Genomic DNA, 19,042 nt, shown 5'->3' with positions numbered 1-19,042 from the left:
GCTGATTGTCACGAAAACGGTAACGGAGAGGAAGGTCCAGGGAAAAGTGGAATGGCGCACTGCGTCAAGCCAACCTTAGGGTTGAACACTAAAGAGAGGAGAGATTTTGCGTCAGACCGAGATTCCTCTAGGAAGGGTTACTTTGCACTGAATGGATGAAAAGCACACAGCTGACTGTGCGTTCCACCCGGTGTGCTAGCAGCGTGCAGGCTGGAGTACTCACGTCAGCAACAGGTGCGCCACCTCCCCAAACAGTCCGTTGTGCAGCAGCGGCGTTTCGGCCGCCTCGCAGACAGCCCTGAGCAGGCACGCGTGGCCGTCCGTGCCTATCCTGCCGTACAAGATACAACAGTCAGCACTACACGTTTATAAAGCAATTACTAGTAACTGTACTTTCTTATGAGGTGTAAAACGAAAACTCTTCAGAATCAGTGGGCGTTTGACGAAGCACCCACTATCTAGTTCATATACATCTCTACGGCTTCGGAAGATAACTGTGGTGTAAACTACAAGACATAAAAGAACCGATAATCTCCGTGATTTTTCACTGTGCCGCTCGTGGTCTCACGGTAGCGTTCTCGCTTCCCGAGCACGCAGTCCCAGGTTCGATTCCCGTCTGGGTCAGCGATTTTCAGCTGCGCCGAGTTGACTGGGTGTTGTGTTGTGTCGTGTTGTGTCGTCTTCATTATCATCATTCATTCCCATTACGGTCGGAGGAAGGCAACGTCAAACCATCTCCATTAGGACATTGCCTAGTTCGGCGGTACGGGTCCCCTGCATCGTTCCCCTAGGCTCTGTGAAGAAGCATGGGACTTCATTTCATTTTCATTCATAGATATATACTCACAAGATATCCGCCCTGGAAATTCCAGAACTTTCGAGAGTATATTAATTTCTGAGTCAAATTTTTATTGTAATTTCGCATTGACAGTTACAATTATTCACTTATTTTATTAATACACTTTGCTAATTGGTAAGTGCAGATGCATTGACTTTGTCTGTTCTCATCTCTTTTGCGATTACTGGTAAGAAGTCTGTTGTTGTTACGCAAATGTCGTATTGTTCTGTGGAACACACCAATGGATATTTTATTGGCTATTGAAATCTCACCACAAGCAATCGAAGTGCAATCACGCTTTACTTGCAAGTATTACTTTACTCTGAAACATTACAGGTGCTTTTCGTGTTGAAAGCATACTCCCTCACGAAATCTCTGTAAGGAGAATGAGATGATGTGGCGGAAGTCGAGCGGCCTTGGCCTGTCACTTCTGGATAACAGAACCATCGTTTTCGCAGCGACACTACGCTTCACTCCATTGTGCCAATAAGCACGAAATATTTCTAAATTATACACACAAAGCTTCCTCGTGAATCATTCTAGCTATTACTGAAAATCACATCAAAATCCCTGCGACTTTTAGCAGATCAAGGATGCAATGTAAGTTCGTAATCGCGAAAAAATATTTTTGTGCGATATAATTACAGATTACAATCTTCGGATTTTTTCAGTTACTTTCTCTGTTAAACCGTGCTTCTTGCCAAATTTCACGATTGTAATTCAACCTGCAAGAATCCACCACTCGTACTAAACCTCCAGAAATATCTCAGTTTAGCAGCTGAGTGCGCAGATGGCGGTATAAGGGGAACACAGTATAACTGTCCAGGATTACGCACACGAGTTTTGCGATAATTAACTCAGTCCGTCTTTAAACTAAGCTACTGAGCCGCTGCGTAGGAATTCTTCCTACATGTGGATACGCTCTCATAGTTTTATGTTCCCTTGCAGAGCCGCAGCAATGCCGTTGGATTCTCAAAATTCAATACTACTGCCTATGTTTCACGTTATGAAGCAGTAAGAAGTTTTGTACAAATAATGTTTACACGGGATGCCATTATGGTGCCTTTATTTAATAAATACCGTAAAATAAACTTGTTCCCACTGATTATAAGCTAACTATTAACTTTACGAGAGCATGGTGTACCGCATGACTAGATCGAAATACATCCTATCGACGACTGCCGAATATGGCGCACAGTCTGTAGCTTGAGCGGACAGTCGGCACAGTTCGTATAAGATCGTACATCTTCGGTTATGCCAAAGCTATTCATGTATTTATTAATATCACCGTTTCCTGCCATTGTAAAGTTACTGAAAGATCGTATTTATGAACCGAAGACACATCCAAATGTCTGAGTGGCGAAAGGCGACTTTATTTAGCAAATATTTATTAATGACAATTACTTGATTCATGGCAGAATAAATGTATATTCCATACACATCTCTGTGCTTACGTCACGAGCAATTTCTGCATCGGAACCTCATCCCACTCGGTCTGAAATCGCCAGATGGCCAACCGCCTCTGCTAGCCAAAATGGTGTGAAGCTACAGCTCGCCCCTTACTCCGCACGTACTGCAGCGCTGATGCATTCGCTTTACGTAGCATCACTGGAAATGAAGTAAAATGCTCTCTTATCTGCAAATAAGTATTACCTTACAAACGGGGAGTACCCTATAGGTTTTGATGAGTGAGTCTGCGAGTATCAAAATATGGCTGTATCTTTTTATTGCATTGACTTGCAAGGTTAAATTTTTTTTACGCCCCACAACGCCATAGAGGTTACTATGTGACATAAATTTCAACTTAATATCTCTGAGCATTCCTGAGGGAAAGGGGTCTTAACAGTCGGACAGGCAGATGGACAACGAAGTGATCCCATAATGGTTACGTTTCTATCGACTGAGGTACAGAACCCTAAGAATGACAGTTATTCCTGAATAGAGCATATCTCAACGATATACACACCATGGGGTACTTTCATTTAGGAGCAGATGTGTCAGGACATAATGTCGCATCAAATTAGTTCGCACCTGATTCTGTGTTTGTAGAATAGCGGAAAGCTTTTGATATCATTCCTCGCAAGTGGCTTATAAGCAACTTGTGTGCCTGTGGATTTCCTCTTAGTAATAACTGACGGAAAGTCGTCGCGTAAAACAGAAGCAATATCTGTCATTCCTCCAAAGAAGTGTTATACGCCCTCTGCTATTCACACTTCTTGTAAATTATATGGGAAACAATCTGAGCAGACCGCTTACGTTGTTTACAGACGACTCTGGCGTTTAACGTCTAGTAAATTCATTGGAATACCAAAACAAATTGCAAAATTATTAATGTGGTTTATCGTGTAACCGAAATTTAATAGATTCCTTTTAGTACTCATGGGGATGACTTCAGTCTTTTCATTATTTATGGTCAATGGTGCGAAAGGGGCCATTGACAATAAATAATGACAACACCGAAGTCATCCACATGAATATTAAAAGGAATCCATTAAATTTCGATTACACGATACATCACATAAATCCAGGGGCTGTGAATCCAAGTAAATACCTAAGGATTACAAGTATGAGCAACTTACATTGGAACGTACATGTATACAGGTGGTGTCCGTTCTGTCGGACATGGCCGAAACAACAGAAAATATTCCTATATGGCTTATTTCAATAGTGGTACAAGTCCGTTTGTGTTCATTATGAGATACAGAGTCCTAAAGTTAAATGAGCACTGAAAAATCTGCAGTTGAGATATTAGAAATATTCAAGCATATGGCTTCTTGCTAGAGATGGACCTTTCTTTCTGTTTGTTTGGATCATTAATTTCAGATGCATTATAGGCGGAAAAGTGGGGGTAATGGACTTGTGCCACTATTGAAATAAGCCCTTCATATATTACGGGGCTCAATAATTGTGAGTAGGTTAATGGATGAACGCAGCGTGCGATAAGCTGGAAATCTGGATCGATCAGGGACCGCGTCCCGATGACCGAAGCGGTTAATGCAACAGCTCATGACAAGCGATAGATGCAGGCTCGAGCTCCGCTCCAGCAGAGAATTTCAACTTTCACCATTGCATTTCCAGAGTGCACCCAGCCTTTCCCCTTCCTTCAAATTCCTCTATTTCATATTAAATTCGCACGAAAACTTTCATAACCAAAGACTGTGTTTATTGGCAGAGCAGTTGGAACATACTACAAATCCACTAAAGAGGACTACTTACACTACTCTTGTCCATCCTCTGTTAGGGTATTGCTGTGCGACACTGAATCCTTACCAGATAGGACTGGAGGAGGACATCAAAATACACTGCTGGCCACCGTAAATGCAACACCCCGAAGGAAGCATCCAAATCTAGTGAAATTTACACCATGGGTTTGCAGCGATGAGATATGCAACTGATTACAATTTCAGCGCAGACGCACATCACGCGCGCCTGTGGCGCCACCTCATAGCGCCATTTAAGGCTTGGCGATTTCGACAAGTGTACGTTCGGCACGTGTGTTTACCTTGTGGTTGTTTCACAAGACGATCAGTTATGCCTCGTAGACAACAGCGAACATCTTTTGATCAAGTATCCGAGTTCGACAGAGGAAGGACAGTGGCTTACCGAGATTGTGGATTATCATACAGAGAAATCGCTAGTCGTGTTGGACGAAACCAAACAACTGTAATGCGGATATGTGACCGTCGGATACAGGAGGGTACGACGGACCGACGTGGTCGATCGCATTCACCTCGGTGCACCACTGCACGTGCTGATAGGCAAATTGTGCGCATGGCAGTGACGGATCGCTCAGTGACATCCCGAACCATAGCACAGCACATTGCGTCTGTAACGCATCATCCAGTGTCTGCGCGTACTATTCGACGCCGTTTACATCAGAGTGGTCTATCCGCAAGACGTCCATTGCTTCGTCTACCATTGACGCAGAACCACAGACGTCTCCGTCACCAATGGTGTGATGACAGACGGATGTGGACGGCAGAATGGAATGTTGTCTTTACTGACGAGGCACGCTTCTGTCTGCAGCACCACGATGGTCGGATTCGAGTGTGGAGACACCGTGGAGAGAGGATGCTGGACAGCTGCATTATGCACCGCCACACTGGTCTTGCACCGGGTATTATGGTATGGGGCGGTATTGGATATTACTCTCGCACGCCTCTAGTACGCATTGCCGGTACTTTAAATAGCCGGCGCTACATATCCGAGGTGCTGGAGCCAGTTGTCCTTCCTTACCTTCAGGGCTCGGCCACAGCCATATTTCAACAGGATAATGCGCGACCACACGTGGCACGCAATGTCCAAAGGTTCTTCGTCAATAACCAGATTGAATTGCTTCCCTGGCCGGCTCACTCTCCGGATCTTTCGCCGATAGAAAACATGTGGTCCATGGGTGCTCAACGAGTGACCCAGATTACATCCCCAGCTGCCACACCAGATGATCTTTGGCAACGTGTGGAAGCTGCTTGGGCTGCTGTATCCCAGGAACATATCCAACGTCTCTTTGACTCAATGCCGAGACGTGTGGCAGCGGTGATCTCCAACAATGGCGGCTACTCTGGCTACTGATTCTGGCAGGAACCACATGTCACAGACGTCTGTAAAAGTAATCATTTAATACTTGGTCAACATATTATCCACAAAATAAATCTTGTTGTGCTACCTCTTGTCTTTCTTGGTGTTGCATTTACGGTGGCCAGCAGTGTAGTTCGGAGAAGGGCAGCTCGTACCACATTATCTCGAAATAGGATAGAGTGTGTCGTGGATATGATACGCGAGTTATGATGGTACGCATTAAACAGAAGGCGTTTTACGCTGCGCCGATATTTCATGAAATTCTAGTCGCCAACCTTCTCCTCCGGGTGCGAAAATATTCTTTTCACTTCCACTGCTTAGTTGAGAGGTAACGTGTTTGCCTAACATGAAGCGATCCCGGGTTCGATTCCCGGCCGGATTGGAGATTTTCTCCGCCCATGTACTGTGTGTTAAGTTGTCATGATCATCATCATCATCATCTCATCACCACCAACGTGCAAGTCCCCCAATGTGGCGTCACCTCCAATATGACTTGCAACACGGCGGCCGAACTTTACCGGTTAGGGCCTCCCGGCCAACAATGCCACACGATCATTTTTTTTCTGTTGACGACTACCTACATGGGGGGGGGGACATAAGCGTCGTAATAAAATAAGAGAAATCACACCTCGCGCGGAATATTTAAGTGTTAGTTTTTCCCGAGCGCTGTTCGAATGTGGAATGGCAGAGAAATAGTGTACAGTAGCTCGATGAACCCTCTGCCAGACACTTACGTGTGTTGAAGAGTAGTCCCATAGATGTAGATACAGATACGCAACCCAACGAACAAGCCGGCCGGTGTGGCCGAGTGGTTCTAGGCGCTTCAGTCTGGAACCGCGCGACCGCTACGGTCGCAGGTTCGAATCCTGCCTCGGGCATGGATGTGTGTGATGTCCTTAGGTTAGATAGGTTTAAGTAGTTCTAAGATGTAGTGGACTGATGACCTCAGATGTTAAGTCCCATAGTGCTCAGAGCCATTTGAACCATTTGAACAAATTTCCAAAAATATGCTTTCGTCGCGACTTCCCAGACAGTATGTGCTGCCGGTTTCATCAAATTGCACGGACGTGTTGAGCTTAGCCGCATCGTAAATGCTTCCCATACTGAGCAACTGTATTTTGTGTCAAAAAATTGTGCAGTTGTTTTATCTGCTGAGTTGTATCTCTTTTGTGTATGTCTGGTAGTTGCTGCACAGCCGTATTCTGAAACTCTGGAGGTGCTTATTACTAGCCCTATACTTTTTTCGTCACAAAATCGTTCATAAAATGATAATGTAGTTGTAACAAGTGCGTAGACCCAACGCACTTCAGTGAACACCATACGAAGGTGAAGACACAAGCAAATATCAACATACGCTTGCATACAGTGAAATTCTTGAGCTGTTTCTGTAAAAAATATATTATCAAAAACGGATGTATGGTGATGCTGGAAAAATGACCTTGCAAATACAGCGTGTACACGGCACATAGTATTTGTAACATTCAAGAACAAGGTCCAGTTCCACCCCTGCGCTTTGCCTCATAACTTCCTGCACGACGTCATTAGTATACGTTGCGAAAGATGCAAGCGACCTGTTATTATACGTTATCTGTGCTTGCCCATATAACTCGTGTAATGTGTGATGTTCGCAAACAGAAAGTTTAGCTTAAACTGTCGATAGGGAAATAAGTAGAGCGGGTAGAACCGGACGTTACTATATTGCTGTAGTTTGGTGTCCAGGATAGATTAGCTTGCAGTCTAGTACACTTATTGAGTACAATTGTATGAAAAATTTATTATTTAATCTAATTCTGAATTTTGTTTCCGAATGAGAGTTTTTTTTATTGTTGGTTTTTGTGTTGTGTTTCGTTATTTTCATTTGCAGGTCTATGTTTTTGGTATCAACTGATGTCTTTCAGTTCAATAGAACTGATGGAAATTACGATGTTGCTTCTTGTTCGGTTTCCGGGTTTCGGAATCGCTGTCTTCGTTAGATATATATAGGTCAAAGAAAAAATTCTATTCCCATTGTGCGATTTTTATATTTTTAGGCTTGGTTTATTTTAGACAAATTCGTTTATTTAATTTCTCGATTCTCTTGTCTTTTGGGGAGAAGAGTGTCTGGTATCGTTGTCTTCGTTTGAGCTAGGTCAAGAGAATTTTTCATTTTCAGTTTTGTATTTTGTTTATATTTTCGTTACATTTCTTCAAATAAATTAGCGTGTCCTATTTTTGATATCCTAATCTTTATTAACCTATTTTTTAAGTTTGTCCCAGCCACAAACCCCTTCATACCCATAGTTTTCTTGTTAATTTCATTTTCTTCATTGAGTGAAATACTTTTCGTATTTAATACGTTTGTTTGTGAACGTAATGGTCTCTCTTGTCGCCATCTCGAAGAATGTAACCGGCCTATGTTTTCTGCTGTTGTCTCAGTAATTAACGTAGGCTATCGTCTTTGCGGGTGATATGAAGTCATTGATCAAAGCAGACGACGGAATTGGACAGCACTCTATTCGCGATCCTCTTTACGTGCAATCTAATGGCCACAGTCCGCCATCTGATCGGCACTCATTCCAGTCAGGTTAGGATTGGAGAAACATAGGAGAAGAGCTCATCCGTGACCTTTTCAGTGGAACACTGCCAGTCTTAGCCGATTTAGGGAAATCACGGAAAATCTAAATATGTTCGGGCGATTGGGATAGGAATCGCTGCCCTCTCGAATGGCGGTCCAGCATCCTACCACTGCACCAGATCACTCGGTCTTCCATTGGTTTCTCACAAAACTAATTTTAACGGTATTCGTCGATTTTAATATCATGAACTCTTTACATAAAAAGTAGCGTTATACGTGAAAGAAGCAATAACAGATATAAAAATCTCATATGGCCCGTTTATTACTGAGCCTCTTGACATTCGAATTTGTAGGCTGATGCACACGCCTTCAGTACGAACACATGCCATTCGTTAACACTCCTCTCTTTGCGAAAATAGATTGACAATTTTATACAAAGAAAGACCATAGGTCTTCAGTGTTCGGGTTGTAGACACATTGGTTGTTACGGACACTTTCCCTCTCTGAAGGATGCGGCAGAGTATCCAGGGTTCGGTTCCAGGAGGTGTGGATGGATGGAAGGAGGATCAGGGTTTTATTCTCTCTCTCTCTGTCTCTGTCTCTGTCTCTGTCTCTCTCTCTCTCTCTCTCTCTCTCTCTCTCTCTCTCTCTCTCTCTCTGTCTCTTTCGCTCGCCTCCCTCTCCCTCACCTTCCTTCCCTCCCTCCCTCCCAAAACAGTCATGAATGTTGGTTAAACGCTCCTCCCCTCTAATGTGCCACAGATACCTACAAAAGTATTAATAATAAAAGTAAAATTTATTGCCCATCATTTGTGGATAATTTTGTAAGGTGGCAACATTTGTCCAACATATATTTAATATTCTGTAAATTTTTTTTCATTCATATTCATATTGGACCAATGCTTGTGATGCACAATCCCATTATTAATCGTTTCATTGGCTGATACCAACTAGCACTATGTATCAACCATTTTTGAAGTACTGCGTGTCTGGGTGTTAATTACAGCTCAACACTGAGAGAAAGGGTAATGTTGGCAACACATTCCTCAGAAGCTACTATCAGCTACAGCGAAATGGGAAGAGTGTCGTAACCTGCAGGGGTGGACATTTATTGCCCTGAGAGAGAGCAGAGTGAGGAGGCGGCAGTTTGTAATGCTGCAGACCACAGAACCCCCATAGTGCAGACTGTACCAGATGTTACCCTCTGGTGGGCTGAAAAATATTTCGGAACAGCATAGCTGGCACAGGGGAGGAACAAAGTCAAAAAACATTCTTTGTAGTGCGAAGGGATGCGCGGGGGTTCACAAACGATGTTCGCAAGCTGACGTCCAAGGGATCTTCTCACAGGAAGCACCGGATCACACTTCCCACCAAAAAGCGGAGATGAGTACTTGACTGTCGGAGTGCTAAGGATGTAGGTGGGGAAATGGGAACTTCTAGAAAATCTTCTGAAAGGAGTATTATCTTCAGGCGTTTAGCTGGCATATTCATGATCTATGCACTGGGAAGTAATGTTTTTTTAACGGTCACTGGAATTCGTCGCCTGAGCGCAAACGTAGACAATGGGTGTCGAGGAGGGAGCAGGTGTGCCGTGTAGAGACACACTTCCCTGCAAGGATCGATCGGAGACACTTCCCTCTGTGGATCAAACCTCGCTCGGGAGAGCCACAACAGAGAATCTCACGGTTAGATTTTGGGAAGGGTTGATTTTGCCACAAGAAGCATGTGAAGCCGGTTCTCTGTAGAGACAGAGTTGTTATTCTGTTTACTCGAATGCTTGCCCTCTTTTGAAGTCTGACACAAATTGAAGTGCATCTTTATGGAAGGATACTTGAGTCGATTTTCTGTTTGTTGAGCAAACAGAAATCTAGACTTGTGTTCTGTCTTGTACTGACATCATTTCGGCTCTCTGAGTTTGCAGATGGCATATAACGTCCACTGTACAGGCAGACAATTAGAGGTACGCCACACACACACACCGCCTCCACAGCAGAAAAAGCCGCGGCGGGCAGGTCATCGGTGCAGTATAACTGCTGTCGGTATTTCGACAGGTGACACGCCCGCTTCTGTTCGGCGAGTAGGGAAACACAGTAAGTGTGGTCGAGTTCCATTTGCTTGTCCACTGAGCTTGTTCCAGAGTGTACGTCAGTCAGAGTGTATGTCTTCTGTTCCTCACCGCTAATCAGCATCAGCCACTTTTGTGTACGTCTAATAAATGGGGCACTGTCTAAAGAAAATTAAACATATGTTCTGCCAGCCTCGAAATTACACGTAGGATAGAACCTGACATTGTGTATTTCATATTTGTACAGTTTTTTACCCTTCGTATTTTTTGAGAATAAATCGTTTACGGTATCCAGGTCGTGATTCTTTGTAGTAGCATCACGACAGGAATAATTGGTTTGATTTGCTAAACTGAAAATCTGTAGGTGTAGACTGTCAAAGGCATGGTCGTTATAATAATTTCTAGGCGTGAGAATTTCATTGTGGAGATAACATTAGGCAACCACACATAAATAAGCTATATGTTGCATGCACCATGGGGGCTTACATAAAAATATTTTCATGCTTTCTGAAAACCTGATAGATGCAGCAGTGCAAGTCAGTGTTCTGGAAGATACAGCCAACATGACAGGCTGAAGAATTTCTGCAGAGGAAACATGATTTATGGAAAAAATCAGAAGTGCTTGGAAATGGAAATTTGTCGTAAGTACTATGGGACCAAACTGCTGATTTCATCGGTCCGAAGGCTTACACACTACTTAACCTAACTTACACTAAGGACAAAACACACACAGACACACACACACACACACACACACACACACACACACACACACACACGTACACACACATACACACACATGCCCAAGGCAGGACTCGAACCTCCGACAGGGGACGGGGGGGGGGGTGGAGGAGCCGTGCGAACCGTGGCAAGGTGCCCGAGACCACACTGCTACCCCGCGGGGCCAAAAGTGTTTCAAAATATTTAGTAACACATATTGGGCAAATAGACAAAATAGCAGAATTCAAATATTTGGCAAAGACTATTCAAGAAATCGGTTTGGAAAAGTCTTCTTTAGAGGAAAAGATACATATGAAGGAAAAAACGTATGATATACCTAAGAATACATGCAAAAAAGTGTCCTTATCAAAGCTTTAAATAAAGCACTGCAACACAGTAGTGAACAGGAATGCCTATATGAAACCGAATGTATGGTATTAAATTATAAGTTTCATAAACTAAAAACAATAAAAAGAAGAGTTATAAGGAAAGGTTACGTTCTCATCAAAAGGCAGTGTTTTCGATTTTGGGATCACATCACCGAACACCTATTGAAAACTATAAGGATACGGAGATGACTACTTTTTGGAAGTATTTACGGAATCAATGACAAAAGAGTCACTGTGTAGATCTTCAAATATCTTAGAAAATAGTAATCGACAAACACCTGGATTCAAGACTTTGAAACGAATAATATAAGAGAAGAAGAAGTATTGGAAAGAGATTTTAGGAAAAATTTCTTGAAACTGGAATGTGTCCAGAATAGGAAGAAAAGAAAACTAGCTAACGTGGTCTGAAGACAGAAAAAAGAAACATAGTGAAACAATGAAGGAATACTAGACGAAAAGGTAAGAGTAACGAGGGATTAAGAAATGAAATTGGAACGTGGCATGTAGAAGTACTTAATACAAGAAGAAGAAGAAGAAGAAGAAGAAGAATAAAAACAATAAAACATACAATCTGTTTTAATATAATAACAATAATACTTTGTTAACATCAGTGATTCCTACATCGCTTTAGCACAACTTCGAAGAAATTGTCATTCAGTGAAATGAACTTGTCGGAAAATTTGAGACTTGCATGCGGGACGCCATTACTTTGAGGCCACAATAACCACAAACTCAGATACCATAGTCAACACCAAAATTTGTAAAATATAAATTTGAAGGGTGCATTCGCCAAGTATCTTTATTTCATTTAGGTTGTGAACACATGTGTGCTTCGAGTAAGCTAGTGGAAACTAGGAAACCTGTTACCTTCAGCCATTACCGCCTACATTCGAGAAGTTGGTCTTTCTGTATTTCTTTTCTTAGTTGGGGTCTTTCCGTTTCTGCCTTGGCTTATTCAACATCAGGTACTGTCATCCTGCGAATGGGCACCTTTCCCTGGCAGGTAAGTTCTCTACCTGCGGTCCATACGTAAATCCGTCAACTTGGAATTTTAAGCTGTGAAGTTCCCTGTGTTAAACATTATAGAAATATCTAGAATTCTTTGCAATTTTTGACACAGTTAGTTTTGATGCTACATTATTCTCCAAACGTTAACTGAGGAATAATGGATATTGAGTTTTTACTAAAAAAGTTTTTTTGGATTGTCTGCGTGTTCGTGACAACTCCTCCTCATCCCTTCCTCTTCTATCTATACCTCCCTCCCATATTGCTCTCATCGCATCCTACAGACACATACGAAATTCTATGGAAGTATTGTAATTGAGCACAAACATCAAGAAATTGTCTTCTAAATCAAATTTTTATTGAGACTAAAAAAATAACTTCGGAACAACAGCACAACAGATTTCTGTAGTTGAATGGTACAAGAGTCTCCTTTTTACTGGGATCAAGAGTGAGGGGATGGACGACACCAGCTGTTTTACTTACGCGTTCATTACCGAAGTGAAAACTGCGTAGATGGCAGCACGGCCAACATTCAGAGGGAAGTGTTGCGATATCTCGCTTATGTTTGACGGATGCGCGTACAGCCCTTGGAACTGCAGGAGCATCCCAACCGAGCGGTTGGACACCTTCACCGGAATAGACAGACCGACGACCCACTGCAACCAAGCGGTTCATGTTAGTTTCAGCCAGTGCAGCGTGCCACAGAATTAAAGAATCACTACTGTTCATTTCAGGAATAAAATATTTCTCATTGTATGTAAATGTAACTTAAAATATGTCATACATATTATCTTAAATTGCGGACAACAGCAGCTAAACGTTCAAATTTTTCTGGGAAGGGGAAAAATGGTCTATTTGTAGAAAGTTTATTTAAACCACGGCCGGTTTCACTTCAATTTAGGCACATCAGCCTGTGAGCTAAACAGCAAATATGTGTTTTACATTTATTTTTCTTTTTACACTGGCCTAGTAAATATTGCAACATGGAATAGGATAGTCCTGCACATTGAGTAATTTTATTGTGTAAATTCTACAACATTAGCTAGAGCCCTGTGCAAGCACCCATGGGGAAAACAGCATTGGCCGTGGTATCCGAAAACACAGCGAGATGGCGCAAGAGAAAGTGCGGCTAGTACACCGAACGGCGAAGCGTGAAAGAGGAGATGCTTTTCATAAATCACAGCTTAAATCAGCAAATGATATAAAACACCGTCGATGCATGTGTAGAAAAGGATTGTAACTTGGTAAGTGTTCTTTATGAGCGTGCCTACATCACCTTCAGCTGATATTGTGGTATGTTTCTATTGGTGCTTATATACGCTTTCGCAAGTTTCGAAGGGTTCTCTCTCCGACTAAATACTCGTTTTTTGTTGTTTTAGGTAAACTCACTTCTTATCTTCTAGCGGGTTTTAATTTCTCAGTGGCGTGGACGACGGGGAGAGGCTTCAAGAAAGTGTAAAGTAATGTTAAAGGCACAATCTATATAAGTACCTAATGTGCAGGACTATTCTATTCCTTATAACGGTATTTAAAAATCCGGTGTAAAAAGAAAAAAAGTATAATTCTTCCTTTCAAGTCCATGTTCAGATCACCTGAGGATGCCTGTAAACCGGCATGAAACTAGTCGTGGTTTTAATAAACTTTCTTCCTTGCGTACCTCAACGATACAGGTAGCCGCGCCGTAGAGGCAACTACAGTGGAGTGGTATCTGTGGAGAGGTCAGACAAACACGTGGTTTCTGAAGAGGCTCTGGCTCTGAGCACTATGGGACTTAACATCTATGGTCATCAGTCCCCTAGAACTTAGAACTACTTAAACCTAACTAACCTAAGGACAGCACACAACACCCAGCCATCACGAGGCAGAGAAAATCCCTGACCCCGCCGGGAATCGAACCCGGGAACCCGTTCTGAAGAGGGGCAAGAGACTTTTACAAAGTTGCAGGAGGAGGAGATCAGTGTTTAAAGGATTTACCTTAATTTAAAATGTGAACATATTATTATACCATGTTTTTTATTCATACTACGACAAAATATTCGTGCAGCAATACCAAATTAATCACCGCTGTTAACAAATTTTATAAAATATAACGCACAAAGCAAATTTCTGATATATTCAAAAATGTAATTCAAATGAAAAACTAGTATATAGGGCTGTACAGATTCACCTTACAGTTAAATCTCAATGAATCTGTTCCAGTTTTGCAAGAATGGTCTTTTCTGCGCTGCCCTTCCCACATCTCCTTATTCCTTCTCTTCGCCGGCCGGTGTGGCCGTGCGGTTCTAGGCGCTTCAGTCTGGAACCGCGTGACCGCTACGGTGGCAGGTTTGAATCCTGTCTCGGGCATGGATGTGTGTGATGTCCTTAGGTTAGTTAGGTTTAAGTAGTTCTAAGTTCTAGGGGACTGATGACCACAGATGTTAAGTCCCATAGTGTTCAGAGCCATTTGAACCATTTATTCCTTCTTTTTTCGAGCAACATGGAACAATGTTTCATTCACTGGAATCGCATTTAGGACTAACGAGGTTCGAATCCTCCTCTACCCACCTTGATTAGATTTTCCATTTTTCCCTAAATTGCTTAAGGAAATGTTGTACTGGCCAGTTTCAAAAGAAAATCGCCCTCTTCCCTTTCTCATTAGTACAAGGGGTTCTTCTGTAATGTCATCGTCATCAGCGTTAAATCCCAAGTTTCTTTCCTCCCTTTCATATCCTTCCACCCACATCCGCACCCTCATCCCCCACCCCTGCTCCATCTCGCTCCTTCTGTGTGTGTGTGTGTGTGTGTGTGTGTGTGTGTGTGTGAGCAACCGTGCGAGAGAGAGAGAAAGATATGAAAGATTGAGGGAAAGAGAAAGTAAGTATGGAAATGAGAACGAAACGACGTATATAAAAATGTGAAACACCCTATAGCGCTGATATATATGGATCTGTGTTTGTGACAACTATAGCTCCACATATTTTACACGTCAATACCAATTATATCTTGCCGTTCCGAAAATTTTAAATTAAAAAAGAAATACAAAGTTGAGGAAAGTTTAAAAATAATTTGACGGGGAGGGTGCATGTCCAGCCCTCGTTACAACGCACTCTGAACATCTCTCTGTGTGACAACTAGTGGGATATCGGCGAGGCAAACAAATAGTGCACAAAACATCAACACTTTGTAAACTCTGAAACTGGAGTAATTGCCCCTCGTGAAGATGAAAGAGCGGTATGTAAACAAACTACAATGTTTTGTTAAAGGGCGTTTTGTGCGCGTAATATTGCGCTCCTGTGGAGCTTAATTGCATGACGCAAAATACACGTTAAATGAGCAAACGGAAGAGAAACCGACCGCGCGGAAGTGTAGTGGTTGGTAGCGATGTGTATCGACACTAGAGAATGGAAGCCGTGCTTGATGATTATTGCTCTGCTGGTTCTTATGGAGAGTTGACATTACGTTACGTAATTATTTTAACAGAGATACAGATCTAGGGATTGTTTTCTAAACACCTAAATCTCTGACTACCAAAAAATTGCATTCCGATCCGTCGGTTTATAGAAAATAGGCGTGATAACGGATTCACCTAGACGCAAAGTCGGTTCGTAGCAAACTGGATAACTGTCACCGACGAGAAATTATGTGATAAAAATATGTATTATCGGTTGTGCGGAAACGTCAACTAGTACACTTCAGAAAACGAACAAATCCTTAACTACTGACGTCTTCGTCATGTGCCGCGGGTAATGGTCTCACAAAGAAACACCAACTTGACCTCATATTTTAAGGGGAACAGAATCGCACTAGGAAAACATCAGCTTCAGCAATCGCCCCGAGCGAAAATTGGCCATAATTCCGGTAGTGTGCAGTTATGAACATCTGGATGTACACTTCACGTAGGAAGAGGGCAAAAATGCTTGCTCTTCAGGAACACACACAAATGACTATAAGAGAGACTGCTTCTGTTGTTGGTGCGGGAAGAATCTAGTGTTTCAACACTGATTAGGGCATATAGTGATACTGCCTAATTGTCTCCAAAGAGTAAAGGCTGATGTAGGTGGGAACGAAAATGTGACAAATCTCTACCTCGAACCAGTAGAATTCATCCTCACAAGACAAGTAAAGACCTTCAGAGATATTTATTGGCTACTGGGATTGCAACTGATTCTTCAACCGTACGGTATAATCATCTTGATTTTGGGCGAAAGGCATGAAATCCAATGCAGAAGCCGTTGTTAACATCTGCCATAAAGAAAAACAGTAGGCATGGGCCAAAATATATCAATGTTGGACCTCCAATGACTGGAAACGTGTAATTTTCAGTGATGAGTCACATTTTATTGTTCAAGGATACAGAGCAAGGGTCGTCGGACAAGCACCCAAAGTGATAGCTGAGCACCTTGAACAGACTGTAAAACAACCTCCCAAAAAATATTTTGATGTTTCTTCACTTCTAGTGGTCCTGGGGCACTAGTTCCAGTAGATGGCATGATAAATTCAACCAAATACTTTGAAATCCTTAGGTGCAAGATTGTGCCATTCTTTGCAGATGTTGGAGGAACATTTCAACACGATCTGGCCTCGAATCATACTTCTAAAGCACTCAAGACATTCCTGAATGAAAACAGTATTAATGTGCTTCAGTGGCCCAGTAATCCACCAAACTTAAATCCCATCAAGAATTTGTACAGTAATTTGAAAATGCTTCTTGGTAATGCGGACTGTTCAACAAATGAATGTATGATGATAAATGTGGTAAAAGTCAGGTTTCATGGCGGTGAATTACGAAAATTTTGCTTTAAGCTGATCGAATCCACGCTACAACGTGTTCAGAAGCTCGTTAAAGTAAATAGAAGACATATTGGTTATTAATATTCAGTAAGCTACTATGTTATACATATAGTAATAAATGTAAAGTTAAAGTGTAATTAATTTGCGCACTACTGCACATTGCGAATCACAAATGCGTTAATTTATTTGGAGTGAAATTAAAGTGAAGCACGTTCACAGTAGTCGCTCTATTCTTGAACGTGACTGCCATGATCAAATTATACATCGAAAATCATTAATTTCATATCAGTGTTATTACTCAGGTGCTTGTGTTTATTCATTTTGATTTTGAGACATACAGATATAGATAAAAAAATATTGTTGAACAGTATGTGTGCGAGGATAATATATTATGTGCTATTTTCGCTTAAAATAACGTAATGTCGATCAGTATTTGAAAACACGTTTAGCAGACGTACCTCCCTCGCCTTCATCATCACACGATAAATTGTAGAACAAAATCCACTTCATGTGCCAGTAATTTCTTAATTTATTGCAAGACCGGTTTCGAAGGCTAAGCTTCATCTTCAGGTGCCACGAAATAATTACGAAATCATAAATGGGTGATGGTCAGGGCAGTCAATCATGGGGGGATCAACCCACGCCAAACAAACGCGTGGCGGGGGGGGAGCGATGTAAATCTGCTACTTACTGTCTCCCATGTCTGTCGCTTCCGCAGCCGCAGTCAGCTGATCCCTTGATTTCTCAGAATGTGGCTAGTCAACCGATCCCTTCTTTTGGTCAAGATATGCAACAAATTCCTTTTCTCCCCAATTCTATTCAGTACCTCCTCAGTGGTTACTTGATCTATTCATCTAATTTTCAGCTTTTTTCTTGTATCACCCCGTATCAGAAGCTTCTATTCTCTTCTCTTCTGAACCATTTGTCATCCACGTTTCACTTCCACACAAGGCTACACTTCAGACAAATACCTCCAGAAAAAACTTCCCAACCGTTAAATCTATAATCGATTTTCTCAAATTTCTCATCTACAGTAGCGCTTTTCTTGCCATTGCCAGCCTACATTTTATATCCTCTCTACTTCGGCCTTCATCAGTCATTCTCCTGCGCAAATAAAAAAAAAAAGCCTCATCTACTACTTTAAGTGTGTCGTTTCCTAATCGTATTACCTGACCACCACTTGATTTTATTCGAATGGTTCAGATGGCTCTGAGCACTATGGGACTTAACATCTGAGGTCATCAGTCCCCTAGAACTTAGAACTACTTAAACCTCACTAACCTAAGGACATCACACACATCCATGCCCGAGGCAGGATTGGAACCTGCGACCGAACCGGTCGCGCGGTTCCAGACTGAAGCGCCTAGAACCGCTTGGCCACAACGGCCGGCCGCTTTAATTCGACTAAATTTTATTGTCCTTGTTTTGCTTTTAATAATGTTCATCTTATAACCTCGTCTCTAAACATTGTCAATTCCATTCAACTGCTCTTCCAAGTGCTTTGGTGTCTCTGATAGAATTACAGTGTCATCGGCAAACCTCTATTTTTTTTTTTTTAATTTCTTCACTCTGAATTCTAATTCTTTCTCCAAAGTTTCCATGGTTACTGCTTGCTCAGTGTATAAGTTGAATAGGTTACAACCCTGTCTCACTCCCTTCGCAAGTACTGCTTCTGGAAGATACAGGAAGAGTAAAAGCAGGCATTCGTAGTGTGCACCCAGTGACAGCTGAAGACGTGTGCGTAAACGCTAAGACTGTTAGCTCGGGTAAAGCCAAGAAAATGTAACGTAACTGTAGTTCCGACAAATGCTCCTGAATGAGGCGCATAGTATTACCGTTCTCTCGAATGACATGGACAATGCCACAATAGTTATAAATGTGGCGGACTGTAACATGAATAGGCGCTTCGCAATTAATATTGTGGGCTTCTAGAGGCTGGAGAGCGAAGATAGAAGATAAAGTTTTGACAAGGAATCCATACCCGGAAATGTTTTATTTGGATACAAAATAAATTTGAAAATGGGATCACTTCAGATCCCTCGCTTCAAGTTAGGCGTACAAACTGAGAAGACTGCGCCATAGACAGTCCTTGTAGTAATTATGAAAGCACATGGTTGTCGTCT

The 19,042-nt window shown here is 42.1% G+C and overlaps 1 protein-coding gene across 1 annotated transcript in view; it reads right to left on the bottom strand.

The window, feature by feature from the left end:
- Positions 1-219: 219 nt before the first annotated feature.
- The window catches only part of LOC126199403 (uncharacterized), a 138,314-nt gene continuing 119,491 nt past the window's right edge, over positions 220-19,042 (bottom strand). The window contains exon 5 of the mRNA XM_049936321.1: positions 220-331. Coding sequence (XP_049792278.1) covers positions 220-331 — 112 coding nt within the window. The remainder of the gene's footprint in view (positions 332-19,042) is intronic.

This window comes from Schistocerca nitens, chromosome 8, assembly GCF_023898315.1.
Source record: "Schistocerca nitens isolate TAMUIC-IGC-003100 chromosome 8, iqSchNite1.1, whole genome shotgun sequence".
NCBI lineage: Eukaryota > Metazoa > Arthropoda > Insecta > Orthoptera > Acrididae > Schistocerca > Schistocerca nitens.
Note: the sequence above shows the minus strand (reverse complement) of the source record. Positions and strands in the feature narration are given on the sequence as shown.